Source organism: Myxine glutinosa, chromosome 2 (assembly GCF_964187855.1).
Source record: "Myxine glutinosa chromosome 2, kmMyxGlut1.1, whole genome shotgun sequence".
Lineage (NCBI taxonomy): Eukaryota > Metazoa > Chordata > Myxini > Myxiniformes > Myxinidae > Myxine > Myxine glutinosa.
Genome location: NC_136262.1, coordinates 12,331,331 through 12,350,995, shown reverse-complemented (window position 1 = coordinate 12,350,995; position 19,665 = coordinate 12,331,331). Strand labels below are relative to the sequence as shown.

Here is a 19,665-nt window from a genome sequence, read left to right as displayed (position 1 = left end):
TAACCGATTCACCGCGACATGATATTGCAAAGTCCCCCACCAAAAATACTCGATGACATTGCACAGAAGCATCACGAATTAGCAAAGCAGAAAATTTCACTCGTCTTGGGGAGCACGTAATCTATTTTTGGGGGTTTATTCATGAACGCTTTGAGATGGGGGTGGTAGTGGGGAGCACAATCAATTTTGGGGGTTTATTTATGAACGCTTTCAGATGGGGGGGGGAGGGGATATAGGGTTGGGCGGCAGTCGTGGGAGGTAATTCCAGAGGGGGGGGGCATGTCCTCCGCAGGACTTTTTTTTTTTTTTCCACCAAAAGGATTCTTTAACTTGTGCAAGTTTTTAAAATTATAAAATCTGGAAGAGCCGAGTGGGACGGCCTAACGACTCCGCTTACAGCTTGCCGCTGGCATCCGTGCCACGCAAGTGATTCAAGATGATCAACCAACCAGCACCAGCAAGTTGATGATATTCTTGAATGAATTCTTCCAATGTACGTCCTGTCGAGCCTCGCCTGTTCAATTGAAATCTTCGGTTTGTCTGGGCCTAGCATTTTCCCTTGCTTTCTCAGCAAAAAGAGCTCTGAAAAAAGCTCGAGCACTCAACATCCACAGTAGTCATTGTAATTTTGTTGTCGGAATTCCACAGTTTATAAAAGATAAACTGAATAATTTCATAACGACGGGATAATCTATTAACAAATTATTTACAGCAAATTATACGCGTTTCTTTGATTGGTTGTTTGATCAATCATGAAAAATAATTTAAATAAACTACCCGCAAGGTGGAGCAACGATTTCTGTTTCACAAAGTTTGTTTCATTATTGTGTAAATGATCGAGGAAGAGCTGGAGTAGAATTGAAGGGAGAAACACAAACAGCAGAGTGGAAGTGAGAGGGATAGATCAATGAGAGGGGGAGACGGACATATCGGGGTGAACAAGCTGCACACAAGCTGAATGAAACAAAGGAAGAAGAAGAAGGGGAAAGTGGGGATGAAACAGAAAAGGAACAAACCAACTGACAACTAACAAACAAAAAGAGGTGAGGGAGAGGGGTTAAAAACAACCAGGAAAAAGGAAGCTTTGGGAATGGGGTCATTTGGGTTATAAGAAATCATGGGTGTGGATGGGGGATGACCCAAGGTCGTGGTGAACAGCTGTCTTGAAGCCCTGGAGGGAAGAATGGGACTGGACAGACTGGGGAAGTTGGTTCCACATTTGAGAGAAAAGATAAATAAATGAATGAAGGTGAGCAGTGATCCTGGTGGGGGGCTAATAAGAGGGTTACCGGGAGGGACAGAGGCAAGAGTACAAGACCAAGAAGGAGGTGGTAGAATACGGAGAGGCTACTAACCTACCTGCGATGTGAGAGAGACCAGCCAAGACACTCAGCTTCGTTGTAGGAGATCCTAATGATTAGGGGCTTTGCTTTCCATAGCATCAAGAGAAGAGCAAGGGGGGCATTGATTTGTCCCCCATTGGAGAAAGACCCTCTCATGTTCAGGCCATTCGTGCTCCTATGCTTGGCAGCGAGTGCCCAGGAAGCAGTGACGGAAAGAGAGTGGCAATCATAGTCGAGTCGAAGAGGACGTCCGGGTCGAGTGGGGTCGAAGAGGGTGTCCGGTTCAAGTTGAGTCGAAGAGGACGTCCAGTTCAAGTCGAATAGAACGTCCGGTTCAAGTCGAATAGGACGTCCGGGTCGAGTGGAGTCGAAGAGGACGTCCGGGTCGAGTGGAGTCGAAGAGGACGTCCGGGTCGAGTGGAGTCGAAGAGGACGTCCGGGTCGAGTGGAGTCGAAGAGGACGTCCGGGTCGAGTGGAGTCGAAGAGGACGTCCGGGTCGAGTGGAGTCGAAGAGGACGTCCGGGTCGAGTGGAGTCGAAGAGGACGTCCGGGTCGAGTGGAGTCGAAGAGGACGTCCGGGTCGAGTGGAGTCGAAGAGGACGTCCGGGTCGAGTGGAGTCGAAGAGGACGTCCGGGTCGAGTGGAGTCGAAGAGGACGTCCGGGTCGAGTGGAGTCGAAGAGGACGTCCGGGTCGAGTGGAGTCGAAGACGTCCGGGTTGAGGAGTCGAAGAGGACGTCCGGGTCGAGTCGAGTCGAAGACGTACGGGTCGAGTCGAGTCGAAGAGGACGTACGGGTCGAGTCGAAGAGGACGTCCGGTTCGAATCGAGTCGAAGAGGATGTCCGAGTCGAGTAGAAGAGGACGTCCGGTTCGAGTCGAAGAGGACGTCCGGTTCGAGTCGAGTCGAAGAGGACGTCCGGTTCGAGTCGAGTCGAAGAGGACGTCCGGTTCGAGTCGAGTCGAAGAGGACGTCCGGTTCGAGTCGAGTCGAAGAGGACGTCCTAGTCGAGTCGTAGAGGACATCCGGGCTGAGTACAGTTGAAAAAGAGAGCACCCATCTTTTAAACCTTTAGCTTACTGTCCAAGTAGAAACACTCGGCTAAACAATCACAGTTTACATCACAACAACAACAACAACAACAACAACAGGCATTTTAAGGCCATTTTCCCTGCAAGAGCGGGGGTTAGCCAAGTTTACAGCGTCGCTCGATATTTGTTTAAGATCAAGACAATGGCATCATCTGAAAATGATTATGAAAAATGGATGTGGGGAAAATGAAGCTTTGTGTAATATCAAGGATGTCAGGGTTTTTTTTGCCAAAATGGCAGCATAAGTACTTTGATGGCTCAATAATCCACCTGCTGTCGTGATGCACCTCCTGCTCTTGGTTCTCAATCTTTTCCAGGCCTACCAGGATAGTCAAGCTCAATGCAATAACAATCTCTTTGTGAACATTAAAAAATCCAACCGATGCTTCACCTCCACTTTCCTTCAATCTCCTGAATCAAATCCCCGGGTAATCCTACTCTTTGTTCCAGTGCTTTAAAAGGGTGGGAACGGAATACCACCTTCTGCGAAAGCCGATATTTGGGTGTTAGGTCTTCGTAAGAACAAATAAGTTTTTGCTCTTTTTTCTCTAAAAGCACCAAATGCTCGAACCATCAGCCGCACTTCATGTCACATGGCGATAAGCATGCTGTGATCAACTTCAGCTTGGAAAAACGATTTTTTTATTTGGCTCTCGGCATCTTGCTCCATTGCTACCTGGGATATTTTCTAATCCTGCAAAGCTTGTCCATATGTCCCATACATATCCACATGTTCACCATCGGTGTCAATTTGCTTGCCGAGAAACACCTGCTCCCTTAGCGAGCATTAACAAGTCGTTGTGAGCGGGGGAACGTTACCCTGGGTCATTCTTCTTCTTCTTCCTTTGTGTGCAGCACAAAGCTGTAGGGTAGCATCATTGGCTATGGGAAAGGCTGTGCCGCTGATGATCCAGGGTATTACCAGCGTCCAGTAGGTATGCAAAATTTGGTGGAGATGGGCCCAGTCCTATTTTCTATGCCTCCGGGAAACAATGTTACCGGAGGCATTATATTTTCGGGTCCGGCCGTCCATCCACGATAGGTTTTCGTTTCCGCGAAAACTTGAGAACGGCTGAAGGGATCCAAGTCAAACTCGGTACAGGTATGTATAATGAGGTAAAGATGAACGGATTGATCTCAAATCCAAATTTCTTGAGTATATAGCAAAAAAACAAATTTTACTTCCTTGTTCCAATACTTATGGATGGCACTTTATGGTAAGTACTCAATTATTCCTGCACATATTTTTCAGTTATTTCGTTTTCTACGGTTCTTCGTTCGTTTCTACGCTTTGTCTATTTCATATCAATTAATTTGAAAAGATGTCAATTCGTAATTTGTAATATCAATTCGTAAGATGTCAATTTGTTCCAATAGTGGGGCGGCTTAGCCCAAATATTCAAAAGAATTGTGCATTTTGTGATACAAGCACCAAATTTGGCACAAATGTACATTAATATGTTGCGAACATTTTCAGATATTGGGCCACTTGAAATTCTCTCTTTATGTCCGCCATATTGGATTTCAAAATGGCCGCCACTTGAAATCTACATTTGCTATTATCTCTGGACGTAATGCAGCTATTGACTTGATTCTGGTATCTAAATGTATGTTTTTGGGGGCAAGGAATCCAATGGTACCAATTTCAACTTAATATTATTAATTAATTAATTAATTTAATTAATTAATTTAATTAATTTATTTATTAATTACTTAATTTCAACAACTTAATAGGAATTGGTCGACAGACTGTTACACCTTGGCCTGAGCATCTCCTATGATAGAGTGCTCCAGCTCTCAGCACAGATGGGCAACAGTGTCTGCCAACAGTTTCACAGAGAACGAGTGGTCTGCCCTCCGAAGATGCGTGGCAAAGTGTTTACAACTGCCGCTGTAGACAACATAGATCACAACCCCAGTGCAACAACATCAAAGGACTCCTTCCATGGTACCGCTATCTCCCTCATACAACATCCTTCTTACACTGGTGAAGGAGTGGATCGGAGTATCGTCATTGTTGGAGGATCTGGGGATGCACGGTCCAAGACAGTCGCCCCCTTGCCGCACTACTACACTGATGTACCCCCTGTCACTAGCAGCATCAAGAAGTCGCCTGTCCCAGCTGCTAAAGTGGCGTCATTGACCAGAGGAGACTTCAAACAGCAGACTGATGAAGAATACCAATGGCTAGGCAATGCAAAGCGAGTCCTGGAAGACAACACTGGTACAGTGGACAATGACAACACATCTTGGGCTGCATTTCATGCCAGCCGACAGCCACCAGATGCTCGAGTCATCTGCCCCACGTCGCTGCTTCCACTCTTCCTGGAGAGTGCCCACACAGTGGCCATGATCCGGCACTCAATGGACGTCGTGAAGAATGCTGTGGAACACCTGAATCCTGGACAGACACCAGTGGTCACCGTTGATCAGCCACTGTTTGCTTTGGCCAAGCAGATACAGTGGAAGTGGCCAGAGAGCTATGGTGAAGACCAGATAGTGGTGATGTTTGGTGGCCTCCACATAGAGATGGCGGCACTGAGGACACTGGGGGACTGGCTGAAAGGGAGTGGTTGGGTGCAAGCACTTGTGCAAGCCGAGATTGCGACAGCAGGGACAGCAGACTCATTCCTGCGAGCATCCCATGTCTTGCGCACAAGAAGAGCACATCAAGTGACTGCAGCAGCACTGTACATCCTGCAACACCGTGCCTACAACCACTACTGTCTGGGAGAAACCAGGGATGCAGAGGACCTTCCGGAGTTTGAAGACTGGTGTTGCCAGAGAGGAGAAGACATCCCCCAGTTTCACTACTGGGCAACCGTGCTGGAACTAGAACTGTTGGTTCTAGTGTATGTGCGTTCTCTCAGGCAGGGATCGTTAATGATGTACCTCGATGCTCTGACAGAGCTGGTCCCCTGGTTCCATGCACTGGATCACACCCACTATGCTAGGTGGATACCAGTGCACCTGAAGGACATGGCCGAACTCACCATCAAACACCCAGATGTAGCCAGGAAATTCAGGGAAAGCCACTTCACCGTTCAGAAAACACAGAGGGTGTTCTCTTCAATCCCGATTGACCAGGCACATGAGCAGAATAATGCCTGCATCAAAGGAGACGGTGGAGCAGTTGGGCTCACTGACAACCCTAGTGCCCTACGTCGCTGGATGGTTGCGGGACCAGAAGTTGCCAGGGTGATCGAAGAATTCCAGGATGGGAACCAACACTGGAGACGGCAAACAGCAGACACACGTCATCATGATCAGACGCCAAGTGTACAGGCCTCATTTGTGAAAGATGTTCGCTCTCTCGTCGGTGTCATAGAGGAGATGGGCAACCCATTCGAGGAGGAGAGTCAGGATGTAGTCAAACTGGAAACAAAGGAGATCGCAGATCCTGCTGCTGTGGAGACCGTGATGAATGCCAAGAGGATTGGCCAAGAGCAGTTCGAGGCTTTCACCAGAGAGTGTCTGTTGGACAGAACAAAGGCAGTGGACGCACCCATTCCTCGTAACAAGCTGAAGGTGTTCAGCACTTCCACTCCAAGAAGCCAGAGCAAAGGTCAGCAACAGCTCGCCTCCATCAAGAATGACCGTGAACTCTTCGCACGCCTGTACATTGGCTGCCAGACGAGGGATGGAAACCTTGAGGAGTTCTTTTGTCACGAGAATCAGGCATGTCCTCCTGCATTGTCTGATGGTGGAAGCCTCTGCACTGGTACCAAGAGTGATCTCCTCACATGCTTGGAAGAAGTCTCCGACGCAAAGACAGAGACTCCTGTCACGACCTGTATTGTGCTTGATGGAGCAGCCATCGTCCAGATGCTGAAGCCGGCTGCATCAAAGACCTTTGAAGAGTATGCACAACAGATCTTCATCCCATATATGTCCACGAAGCTGCAAACAGTGTCACGCCTGGATCTGGTCTGGGATACTTACCTTGCTGATTCACTGAAAGGTAGTACACGTGCAAAGCGGGGACAAGGTGTGCGGAGACGTGTGGTGGCTGCCGCAGCCATACCAGGAAACTGGCAGAACTTCCTACGAGTGGACAGCAACAAGACCGAGCTGTTCAGGTTCCTCTCAGCAGCTCTCATGGAATGGTTTGACCAGGAGGACAAGCAACTCGTCATTACTGATGGAGAGGCAGTGCTCAGCAAGCCACTACTGCCAGATCTGACCTCACTCGCCCCATGTAACCATGAAGAGGCTGACAGTCGGATGTTGCTGCATGCATCTCACGCAGTCCAGCATGGACACCATGCAATACTCATCCGGACTGTAGACACCGATGTTGTGGTGCTGGCAGTGTCCCTGGCACAGGAGTTGCAACCAGAAGACAAACTGTGGCTGGCATTCGGAACAGGCCAGAGTTTCCGATACCTAGCAGCACACGAAATAGCAGCTGGATTGGGACGAGAGAAGGCTCGTGCACTGCCAATGTTCCACGCTCTAACTGGATGCGACACTGTGTCTAGTTTTCATAGACATGGCAAGAACACTGCGTGGGCAGTCTGGACGGTACTGCCAGAACTCACTGAGGCGCTGCTGCTGCTGTCCTCTGCACCTCGTGACATACCAGACGATGCAATGCGCATCATCGAGAGGTTCGTGATCCTGTTGTATGCACTAGGGTTGTCAGTGAGCCCAACTGCTCCACCGTCTCCTTTGATGCAGGCATTATTCTGCTCATGTGCCTGGTCAATCGGGATTGAAGAGAACACCCTCTGTGTTTTCTGAACGGTGAAGTGGCTTTCCCTGAATTTCCTGGCTACATCTGGGTGTTTGATGGTGAGTTCGGCCATGTCCTTCAGGTGCACTGGTATCCACCTAGCATAGTGGGTGTGATCCAGTGCATGGAACCAGGGGACCAGCTCTGTCAGAGCATCGAGGTACATCATTAACGATCCCTGCCTGAGAGAACGCACATACACTAGAACCAACAGTTCTAGTTCCAGCACGGTTGCCCAGTAGTGAAACTGGGGGATGTCTTCTCCTCTCTGGCAACACCAGTCTTCAAACTCCGGAAGGTCCTCTGCATCCCTGGTTTCTCCCAGACAGTAGTGGTTGTAGGCACGGTGTTGCAGGATGTACAGTGCTGCTGCAGTCACTTGATGTGCTCTTCTTGTGCGCAAGACATGGGATGCTCGCAGGAATGAGTCTGCTGTCCCTGCTGTCGCAATCTCGGCTTGCACAAGTGCTTGCACCCAACCACTCCCTTTCAGCCAGTCCCCCAGTGTCCTCAGTGCCGCCATCTCTATGTGGAGGCCACCAAACATCACCACTATCTGGTCTTCACCATAGCTCTCTGGCCACTTCCACTGTATCTGCTTGGCCAAAGCAAACAGTGGCTGATCAACGGTGACCACTGGTGTCTGTCCAGGATTCAGGTGTTCCACAGCATTCTTCACGACGTCCATTGAGTGCCGGATCATGGCCACTGTGTGGGCACTCTCCAGGAAGAGTGGAAGCAGCGACGTGGGGCAGATGACTCGAGCATCTGGTGGCTGTCGGCTGGCATGAAATGCAGCCCAAGATGTGTTGTCATTGTCCACTGTACCAGTGTTGTCTTCCAGGACTCGCTTTGCATTGCCTAGCCATTGGTATTCTTCATCAGTCTGCTGTTTGAAGTCTCCTCTGGTCAATGACGCCACTTTAGCAGCTGGGACAGGCGACTTCTTGATGCTGCTAGTGACAGGGGGTACATCAGTGTAGTAGTGCGGCAAGGGGGCGACTGTCTTGGACCGTGCATCCCCAGATCCTCCAACAATGACGATACTCCGATCCACTCCTTCACCAGTGTAAGAAGGATGTTGTATGAGGGAGATAGCGGTACCATGGAAGGAGTCCTTTGATGTTGTTGCACTGGGGTTGTGATCTATGTTGTCTACAGCGGCAGTTGTAAACACTTTGCCACGCATCTTCGGAGGGCAGACCACTCGTTCTCTGTGAAACTGTTGGCAGACACTGTTGCCCATCTGTGCTGAGAGCTGGAGCACTCTATCATAGGAGATGCTCAGGCCAAGGTGTGACAGTCTGTCGACCAATTCCTATTAAGTTGTTGAAATTAAGTAATTAATAAATTAATTAATTAAATTAATAAATTAAATTAATTAATTAATTAATAATATTAAGTTGAAATTGGTACCATTGGATTCCTTGCCCCCAAAAACATACATTTAGATACCAGAATCAAGTCAATAGCTGCATTACGTCCAGAGATAATAGCAAATGTAGATTTCAAGTGGCGGCCATTTTGAAATCCAATATGGCGGACATAAAGAGAGAATTTCAAGTGGCCCAATATCTGAAAATGTTTGCAACATATTAATGTACATTTGTGCCAAATTTGGTGCTTGTATCACAAAATGCACAACAGGTTTGCTATGCTGCTACACTACAACTTCTTTCCTTTCATCACGTAAACCTTCTATAATCTGCTCGTAAGCTCCTTGACTATGGACTTTATTTTAAGCAGAGACTGCATCTCACTGGAAATGACATGCCAATGACATGCTAAGATGTCCCTGAATGGCATCGGTGTAAGAAAAAGGTATAAATGAGCACAGGTGGAAAGTAGCACAATAACTTAGACTACACATGCAAAGATATTAAAATACTTCCTGTAAATTGCAAGAGGTGAAGCAAATTTCTGTGTTTGCTTCAAAAATCTTCATTCATTTTCTCCAACAACCTCATCTCAGATCATCAATTTGGATTCCGACTTGGTCGCTCGACCTTGGACATATTGCTTTTACTCTCCCAACAATGGACGGAGGCCCTAAAATCAGACATGAGATCAGGGCCGCTCTCTGGACACAATTCGAGCTTTTTATGCAGTCTGCCCTCCCGCCTTGCTCTCCAAACTGTCAGCCTATGGAATCCAAGGCCAACTCCACTCTTAGATTCCCAACTTCCTCCACTCGCGCAGCCAATGTGTGTCTCCATACGGAATCCTTTCTTCTCCTCTCCCTGTCAAGGCTGGAGTACCCCAAGGCAGTGTTCTCGGCCCCATCTTATTCCTAATGTTCATCAATGATTTCACCGACTCTCTGATGTGAACTAACTAACTAGGCTAACCCCTGCTCTAGCAGGGAAAATGGCCTTAAAATGCATGTTGTTGTTGTTGTTGTCTGATGTGACATCTCTCATCCTTCTGACAGACAGGCAGCAGCCTCTTTCCTCTCTTCAGACTTTGTCAAAATCACCAAATTGATCAAACACTTGGAATATGTCTTTCAATCCTAACAAATCCCACACACTGACTATCTATCTGAAAGAAACGTTACGTAAACCCTCCTAACTACTTTCTTAACAACCCTCTCAAAGAGGTTCAGTCACTCAAACCCTTGGGTCACACTCTCAGTCATGATCTATCTTGGGCAAACCACATTTCAAAGTTGGCCTTCAAAGCCAGACGCCGACTGGGGCATCCTCCATCATGCAAAGCCCTTCTTTGGCACACCTGGGCTGCTATCCAGTGACAAGGCCTTCATCCACAGCTTGATTGAGTACTGCTCTCCCGTCTGGGCTGGACCCCTGCCTCATATATTGCTCGGCTTGACGCTGTGGAAATCAAGGCCTTCAAGATTATTGAAATTTCTTGCGATGAAGCTGACTCTATGGACCTATCACTTCGTCATTGTCGACAGGTCGGTGGCCTTTGTCTTCTTCCTCCTCATTTCTGGTTTTGCACCCTCTGCCCTCTCAGTGTCTGTCCCTTCAAAATATCTGCAGGCCACATGCGGTCCACCAGCAACCCACTTCTCATGGCCTTGTCTAAATCCAGAACCACTGCTCACCTCCACTCATTTATTCCTCTTTTTCCCACCTGTGAAACCACATTCCATATTCTCTTCAATCTCATTCTTCCCTCCACATCTTCAAGACAGCTGTTCACCACCATCTCAAGTCATCCCCCATCCAAAACCATGATCTTTTCTACACCTGTTAAACAACTCCCAACCCTCCCAAAATTTTGCTTTTTGATCCATCTTGTCCACCCCTTGTGTTATCTCCTACCATGTTCAAAAATCGGAGCAACAAACCTTCAGGAAGTCATGGGTCTGCAGTGCAGCATGGTCAGACACCGCACGGAACCTCAGATCTTCCTGGTACTGCTTACAGTCCATGCCTTCGTGCAGCGCCTGAAAGTAACCACAGAGTTCACAGAAGTATCACAACAAAGACCATTCTGAAGGTCCAGGACTGAAGATGTGAAGCAGATATTTTAAGCGATTCGCACTCACTTTGCAAGTTAGGCAGTTGCAGTGATTACAGCGAGGACAGCGAAACTCGTTGACGGCATCCTCGTAGATACACCAGCCAGGGCAGTCAGTCGTACGACAGTGGTAGCTGTTGGTACTTCTGTTCTCTGCTAGAGCCAGGCCACGACTAAGGAACTGCTGATATTCTTCAGTAGAAACCAGCTGCACATGAGCACAACCATATCAAGATCAATTAAAATGTCAAATAATACATTATCATCGGTAACACATCTATATGTTCAGAAAAAGGAAAAAAGTTTTGGGCAAAGACTTTTTTTAAGCACCACCATCTCCATTTCCTCACGCCTTGAAGTCCAATAGTTCAGCCACAGCAGGACTTTAATCAGAAACAATACAGATCATGTGCGCAAAGTATCACTCGTCTCCTCAACGGTTCAATTTTCTGTGTATTGGAGACAGAGCTAATAAAGCAGTAAAAATGCATCCAAATAAAATGTCAAACAAGAAAGAGCAATGAAAATGCAGATCCTCGCCAGGACGTGTTTTTAGTGGTTTTTAAGGCTTTTGTGTAAAAACAAATATGGCGGCCGAACCACGTGACCGATGACTCAATATTTTTTTTCTCCACCAATTTATCCACAGATGACGCTCAAGAAATTTCATCTTGATTGGGTGAAGTTTTGTACTTGTCGAATTATGTCGTCATAATGGAGGCACCTATGACATCACCATCAACATATGTTATGCCTCATGTAGAGTTCTTTGCAATGAGCAATATCTCAATTTTTTCTATGCAGTGCTTTCGGAGATATTGAGGTGCAAAGTTTGTCGGTTTTTCCAAAATGGCGCCAACACAACGTGATCTATAACGTCAAAATTATCATTATAAAAATTCTGCAGGTGGAGTTGCACCTATGGTAACAATTTCCTGTCAATTGGACCAACGGTTGCAGAGAAAATCATATTTATTCTGTGCGGACAGGCAGACAAAGAAACACACAGAAAGACAGATAGATAGACAGACGGAATCAAATGCAATACCCTCTCCTCTGGTGAGGATAAATATATGGGAAAGTACAGATGTGTTGCTGTAACAGTGTAACAAGAACTTGTGTCTGGCCTCCCACCTAATGATGCCTCCGTTGCTTCTGATCACCTGATGGAGTTATCTAATCCTGGCACCTTGCTCAGAAATCTCGTTCTTACTGCCAAGGATACATCATTAACGACGCCGGTATTCTTCCGACATGGAGTTATCAAATCCTAGCACCTTGCTCAGAAATCTGGTCCTTACTGCCAAGGATACATCATTAACGACGCCGGTATTCTTCCGACATGGAGTTATCAAATCCCAGCACCATGCTCGAAATCTCGTTCTTACTGCCAAGGATACATCGTTAACGACGCCAGAATTCTTCCGACATGGAGTTTTCGAATCCTGGCACCTTGCTCGGAAATCTTGTTGTTACTGCCAAGGATACATCGTTAACGACGCCGGTATTCTTCCGACATGGAGTTATCGAATCCCAGCACCTTGCTCAGAAATCTCGTTCTTACTGCCAAGGATACATCGTTAACGACGCCAGTATTCTTCCGACATGGAGTTATCGAATCCTGGCACCTTGCTCAGAAATCTCGTTCTTACTGCCAAGGATACATCGTTAACGACGCCAGTATTCTTCCGACATGGAGTTATCGAATCCCAGCACCTTGCTCGAAATCTCGTTCTTACTGCCAAGGATACATCATTAACGACGCCGGTATTCTTCCGACATGGAGTTATCAAATCCTAGCACCTTGCTCGAAATCTTGTTCTTACTGGCAAGGATACATCATTAACGACGCCGGTATTCTTCCGACATGGAGTTATCGAATCCCAGCACCTTGCTCGAAATCTTGTTCTTACTGCCAAGGATACATCATTAACGACGCCGGTATTCTTCCGACATGGAGTTATCGAATCCTGGCACCTTGCTCGGAAATCTTGTTGTTACCGCCAATGATGCATCATTTAAAGACGTCGGTATTCTTCTGACATGGAGTTATCAAATCCTAGCACCTTGCTTAGAAATCTTGTTGTTACCCCCACGGATGCATCGTTTTCGACGCTGGTATTCTTCTGACATGGAGTTATCTAATCCTGGCACCTTGCTTAGAAATCTCGTTCTTACTGCCAAGGATACATCATTAACGACGCCGGTATTCTTCCGACATGGAGTTATCAAATCCCAGCACCTTGCTCGAAATCTCGTTCTTACTGCCAAGGATACATCGTTAACGACACCGGTATTCTTCCGACATGGAGTTATCGAATCCCAGCACCTTGCTCGAAATCTCGTTCTTACTGCCAAGGATACATCGTTAACGACGCCGGTATTCTTCCGACATGGAGTTCTCGAATCCTGGCACCTTGCTCGAAATCTCGTTCTTACTGCCAAGGATACATCGTCAACGACGCCGGTATTCTTCCGACATGGAGTTATCGAATCCTAGCACCTTGCTCGAAATCTCGTTCTTACTGCCAAGGATACATCGTTTACGACGCCGGTATTCTTCCGACATGGAGTTATCGAATCCTGGCACCTTGCTCAGAAATCTTGTTGTTACCGCCAAGGATACATCGTTTACGATGCTGGTATTCTTCCGACATGGAGTTATCGAATCCTGGCACCTTGCTCAGAAATCTTGTTCTTTCTGCCAAGGATACATCGTTTACGACGCCGGTATTCTTCCGACATGGAGTTATCGAATCCTGGGACCTTGCTCAGAAATCTTGTACTTACTGCCAAGGATACATCGTTAACGACGCCGGTATTCTTCCGACATGGAGTTATCGAATCCTCGCACCTTGCTCAGAAATCTTGTTCTTACTGCCAAGGACACATCGTTAACGACGCCGGTATTCTTCCGACATGGAGTTATCGAATCCTGGCACCTTGCTCAGAAATCTCGTTCTTACTGCCAAGGATACATCGTTAATGACGCCGCTATTATTCCGACATGGAGTTATCGAATCCTGGCACCTTGCTCGAAATCTCGTTCTTACTGCCAATGATACATCATTAACGACGCCGGTATTCTTCCGACATGGAGTTATCGAATCCCAGCACCTTGCTCAGAAATCTCGTTCTTACTGCCAAGGATACATCGTTAACGACGCCGGTATTCTTCCAACATGGAGTTATCGAATCCTGGCACCTTGCTCAGAAATCTCGTTCTTACTGCCAAGGATACATCGTTAATGACGCCGGTATTCTTCTGACATGGAGTTATCAAATCCTAGCACCTTGCTCGAAATCTTGTTCTTACTGCCAAGGATACATCGTTAATGACGCCGGTATTCTTCCGACATGGAGTTCTCGAATCCTGGCACCTTGCTCGAAATCTCGTTCTTACTGCCAAGGATACATCGTCAATGACGCCGGTATTCTTCCGACATGGAGTTATCGAATCCTAGCACCTTGCTCGAAATCTCGTTCTTACTGCCAAGGATACATCGTTAACGACGCCGGTATTCTTCCGACATGGAGTTATCGAATCCCAGCACCTTGCTCGAAATCTCGTTCTTACTGCCAAGGATACATCATTAACAACGCCGGTATTCTTCCGACATGGAGTTATCAAATCCTAGCACCTTGCTCGAAATCTTGTTCTTACTGCCAAGGATACATCATTAACGACGCCGGTATTCTTCCGACATGGAGTTATCGAATCCTGGCACCTTGCTCGGAAATCTTGTTGTTCCCGCCAACGATGCATCGTTTACGACGTCGGTATTCTTCTGACAAGGAGTTATCAAATCCTAGCACCTTGCTTAGAAATCTTGTTGTTACCCCCACGGATGCATCGTTTTCGACGCCGGTATTCTTCCGACATGGAGTTATCTAATCCTGGCACCTTGCTTAGAAATCTCGTTCTTACTGCCAAGGATACATCATTAACGACGCCGGTATTCTTCCGACATGGAGTTATCAAATCCCAGCACCTTGCTCGAAATCTCGTTCTAACTGCCAAGGATACATCGTTAACGACACCGGTATTCTTCCGACATGAAGTTATCGAATCCCAGCACCTTGCTCGAAATCTCGTTCTTACTGCCAAGGATACATCGTTAACGACGCCGGTATTCTTCCGACATGGAGTTATCGAATCCTAGCACCATGCTCAGAAATCTCGTTCTTACTGCCAAGGATGCATCGTTTACGACGTCGGTATTCTTCTGACATGGAGTTATCAAATACTAGCACCTTGCTCAGAAATCTCGTTCTTACTGCCAAGGATACATCGTTAACGACGCCGGTATTCTTCCGACATGGAATTATCGAATCCCAGCACCTTGCTCAGAAATCTCGTTCTTACTGCCAAGGATACATCGTTAACGACGCCGGTATTCTTCCGACATGGAGTTAACAAATCCTAGCACCTTGCTCGAAATCTCGTTCTTACTGCCAAGGATACATCGTTAACGACGCCGGTATTCTTCCAACATGGAGTTATCGAATCCTCGCACCTTGCTCAGAAATCTCGTTCTTACTGCCAAGGATACATCGTTAACGACGCCGGTATTCTTCCGACATGGAGTTAGCAAATCCTAGCACCTTGCTCGAAATCTTGTTCTTACTGCCAAGGATACATCATTAACAATGCCGGTATTCTTCAGACATGGAGTTCTCGAATCCTAGCACCTTGCTAGAAATCTCATTCTTACTGCCAAGGATACATCGTTAACGACGCCGGTATTCTTCCGACATGGAGTTATCGAATCCTGGCACCTTGCTCAGAAATCTCGTTCTTACTGCCAAGGATACATCATTAACGACGCCGGTATTCTTCCGACATGGAGTTATCGAATCCGAGCACCTTGCTCAGAAATCTCGTTCTTACTGCCAAGGATACACCGTTAACGACGCCGGTATTCTTCCGACATGGAGTTATCGAATCCGAGCACCTTTCTCAGAAATCTCGTTCTTACTGCCAAGGATACATCGTTAACGACGCCGGTATTCTTCCGACATGGAGTTATCGAATCCGAGCACCTTGCTCAGAAATCTCGTTCTTACTGCCAAGGATACATCGTTAACGACGCCGGTATTCTTCCGACATGGAGTTATCGAATCCGAGCACCTTGCTCAGAAATCTCGTTCTTACTGCCAAGGATACATCGTTAACGACGCCGGTATTCTTCCGACATGGAGTTCTCGAATCCTAGCACCTTGCTAGAAATCTCATTCTTACTGCCAAGGATACATTGTCAACGACGCCGGTATTCTTCCGACATGGAGTTATCGAATCCGAGCACCTTGCTAGAAATCTCATTCTTACTGCCAAGGATACATCGTTAACGACGCCGGTATTCTTCCGACATGGAGTTATCGAATCCTGGCACCTTGCTCAGAAATCTCGTTCTTACTGCCAAGGATACATCATTAACGATGCCGGTATTCTTCAGACATGGAGTTCTCGAATCCCAGCACCTTGCTAGAAATCTTATTCTTACTGCCAAGGATACATCGTCAACGACGCCGGTATTCTTCCGACATGGAGTTATCGAATCCTAGCACCTTGCTAGAAATCTCATTCTTACTGCCAAGGATACATCGTTAACGACGCCGGTATTCTTCCGACATGGAGTTATCGAATCCTGGCACCATGCTCGGAAATCTTGTTGTTACCACCAAGGATACATCGTTAACGACGCCGGTATTCTTCCGACATGGAGTTATCGAATCCTGGCACCTTGCTCAGAAATCTCGTTCTTACTGCCAAGGATACATCGCTCACGACGCCGGTATTCTTCTGACATGGAGTTATCAAATACTAGCACCTTGCTCGAAATCTCGTTCTTACTGCCAAGGATACATCGTTAACGACGCCGGTATTCTTCCGACATGGAGTTATCGAATCCTGGCACCTTGCTCAGAAATCTCGTTCTTACTGCCAAGGATACATCGTTAACGATGCCGGTATTCTTCCGACATGGAGTTATCGAATCCCAGCACCTTGCTCAGAAATCTTGTTGTTACCGCCAAGGATACATCGTTTACGATGCTGGTATTCTTCCGACATGGGGTTATCGAAAACTGGCACCTTGCTCAGAAATCTCGTTCTTACTGCCAAGGATGCATCGTTAACGATGCCGGTATTCTTCCGACATGGAGTTATCGAATCCCAGCACCTTGCTCAGAAATCTCGTTCTTAATGCCAAGGATACATCGTTAACGACGACGGTATTCTTCCAACATGGAGTTATCGAATCCTCGCACCTTGCTCAGAAATCTCGTTCTTACTGCCAAGAATACATCGTTAACGACGCCGGTATTCTTCCGACATGGAGTTATCGAATCCCAGCACCTTGCTCAGAAATCTCGTTCTTACTGCCAAGGATACATCGTTAACGACGCCGGTATTCTTCCGACATGGAGTTATCGAATCCTCGCACCTTGCTCAGAAATCTCGTTCTTACTGCCAAGGATACATCGTTAACGACGCCGGTATTCTTCCGACATGGAGTTAGCAAATCCTAGCACCTTGCTCGAAATCTTGTTCTTACTGCCAAGGATACATCATTAACAATGCCGGTATTCTTCAGACATGGAGTTCTCGAATCCTAGCACCTTGCTAGAAATCTCATTCTTACTGCCAAGGATACATCGTTAATGACGCCGGTATTCTTCCGACATGGAGTTATCGAATCCTGGCACCTTGCTCAGAAATCTCGTTCTTACTGCCAAGGATACATCATTAACGACGCCGGTATTCTTCCGACATGGAGTTCTCGAATCCTAGCACCTTGCTAGAAATCTCATTCTTACTGCCAAGGATACATCGTCAACGACGCCGGTATTCTTCCGACATGGAGTTATCGAATCCGAGCACCTTGCTAGAAATCTCATTCTTACTGCCAAGGATACATCGTTAACGACGCCGGTATTCTTCCGACATGGAGTTATCGAATCCTGGCACCTTGCTCAGAAATCTCGTTCTTACTGCCAAGGATACATCATTAACGATGCCGGTATTCTTCAGACATGGAGTTCTCGAATCCCAGCACCTTGCTAGAAATCTCATTCTTACTGCCAAGGATACATCGTCAACGACGCCGGTATTCTTCCGACATGGAGTTATCGAATCCTGGCACCTTGCTCAGAAATCTCGTTCTTACTGCCAAGGATACATCGCTCACGACGCCGGTATTCTTCCGACATGGAGTTATCGAATCCGAGCACCTTGCTCAGAAATCTCGTTCTTACTGCCAAGGATACATCGTTAACGACGCCGGTATTCTTCCGACATGGAGTTATCGAATCCGAGCACCTTGCTCAGAAATCTCGTCCTTACTGCCAAGGATACATCGTTAACGACGCCGGTATTCTTCCGACATGGAGTTATCGAATCCCAGCACCTTGCTCGAAATCTCGTTCTTACTGCCAAGGATACATCGTTAACGACGCTGGTATTCTTCCGACATGGAGTTATCGAATCCTGGCACCTTGCTCAGAAATCTCGTTCTTACTGCCAAGGATACATCATTAACGATGCCGGTATTCTTCAGACATGGAGTTCTCGAATCCTAGCACCTTGCTAGAAATCTCATTCTTACTGCCAAGGATACATTGTCAACGACGCCGGTATTCTTCCGACATGGAGTTATCGAATCCCAGCACCTTGCTCGAAATCTCGTTCTTACTGCCAAGGATACATCGTTAACGACGCCGGTATTCTTCCAACATGGAGTTATCGAATCCCAGCACCTTGCTCGAAATCTCGTTTTTACTGCCAAGGATACATCGTTAACAACGCCGGTATTCTTCCGACATGGAGTTATCGAATCCCAGCACCTTGCTCGAAATCTCGTTCTTACTGCCAAGGATACATCGTTAACGACGCCGGTATTCTTCCGACATGGAGTTATCGAATCCCAGCACCTTGCTCGAAATCTCGTCCTTACTGCCAAGGATACATCATTAACGACGCCGGTATTCTTCCGACATGGAGTTATCGAATCCCAGCACCTTGCTCGAAATCTCGTTCTTACTGCCAAGGATACATCATTAACGACGCCGGTATTCTTCCGACATGGAGTTATCGAATCCCAGCACCTTGCTCGAAATCTCGTCCTTACTGCCAAGGATACATCGTTAACGACGCCGGTATTCTTCCGACATGGAATTATCGAATCCTGGCACCTTGCTCGGAAATCTTGTTCTTACTGCCAAGGATACATCATTAACGACGCCGGTATTCTTCCGACATAGAGTTATCGAATCCTAGCACCTTGCTCGGAAATCTTGTTCTTACTGCCAAGGATACATCGTTAACGACGCCGGTATTCTTCCGACATGGAGTTCTCGAATCCTAGCACCTTGCTAGAAATCTCATTCTTACTGCCAAGGATACATCGTCAACAACGCCGGTATTCTTCCGACATGGAGTTATCGAATCCGAGCACCTTGCTAGAAATCTCATTCTTACTGCCAAGGATACATCGTTAACGACGCCGGTATTCTTCCGACATGGAGTTATCGAATCCTGGCACCTTGCTCAGAAATCTCGTTCTTACTGCCAAGGATAAATCATTAACGATGCCGGTATTCTTCAGACATGGAGTTCTCGAATCCCAGCACCTTGCTAGAAATCTCATTCTTACTGCCAAGGATACATCGTCAACAACGCCGGTATTCTTCCGACATGGAGTTATCGAATCCTGGCACCATGCTCGGAAATCTTGTTGTTACCACCAAGGATACATCGTTAACGACGCCGGTATTCTTCCGACATGGAGTTATCGAATCCTGGCACCTTGCTCAGAAATCTCGTTCTTACTGCCAAGGATACATCGCTCACGACGCCGGTATTCTTCCGACATGGAGTTCTCGAATCCCAGCACCTTGCTCGAAATCTCGTTCTTACTGCCAAGGATACATCATTAACGACGCCGGTATTCTTCCGACATGGAGTTATCGAATCCCAGCACCTTGCTCGAAATCTCGTCCTTACTGCC

At 47.0% G+C, this 19,665-nt stretch overlaps 1 protein-coding gene across 3 annotated transcripts in view; it reads right to left on the bottom strand.

The window, feature by feature from the left end:
* RBCK1 (RANBP2-type and C3HC4-type zinc finger containing 1) overlaps positions 1-19,665 on the bottom strand; it is a 108,750-nt gene that overhangs the window by 7,690 nt on the left and 81,395 nt on the right. For all 3 annotated transcript variants that reach the window (XM_068108719.2, XM_068108721.2, XM_068108720.2), the window contains exons 11-12: positions 10,686-10,865; positions 10,485-10,583 (exon numbers count right to left, since the gene is read on the bottom strand). In XM_068108719.2, the coding sequence (XP_067964820.2) occupies positions 10,485-10,583; positions 10,686-10,865 (279 nt within the window). The remainder of the gene's footprint in view (positions 1-10,484; positions 10,584-10,685; positions 10,866-19,665) is intronic.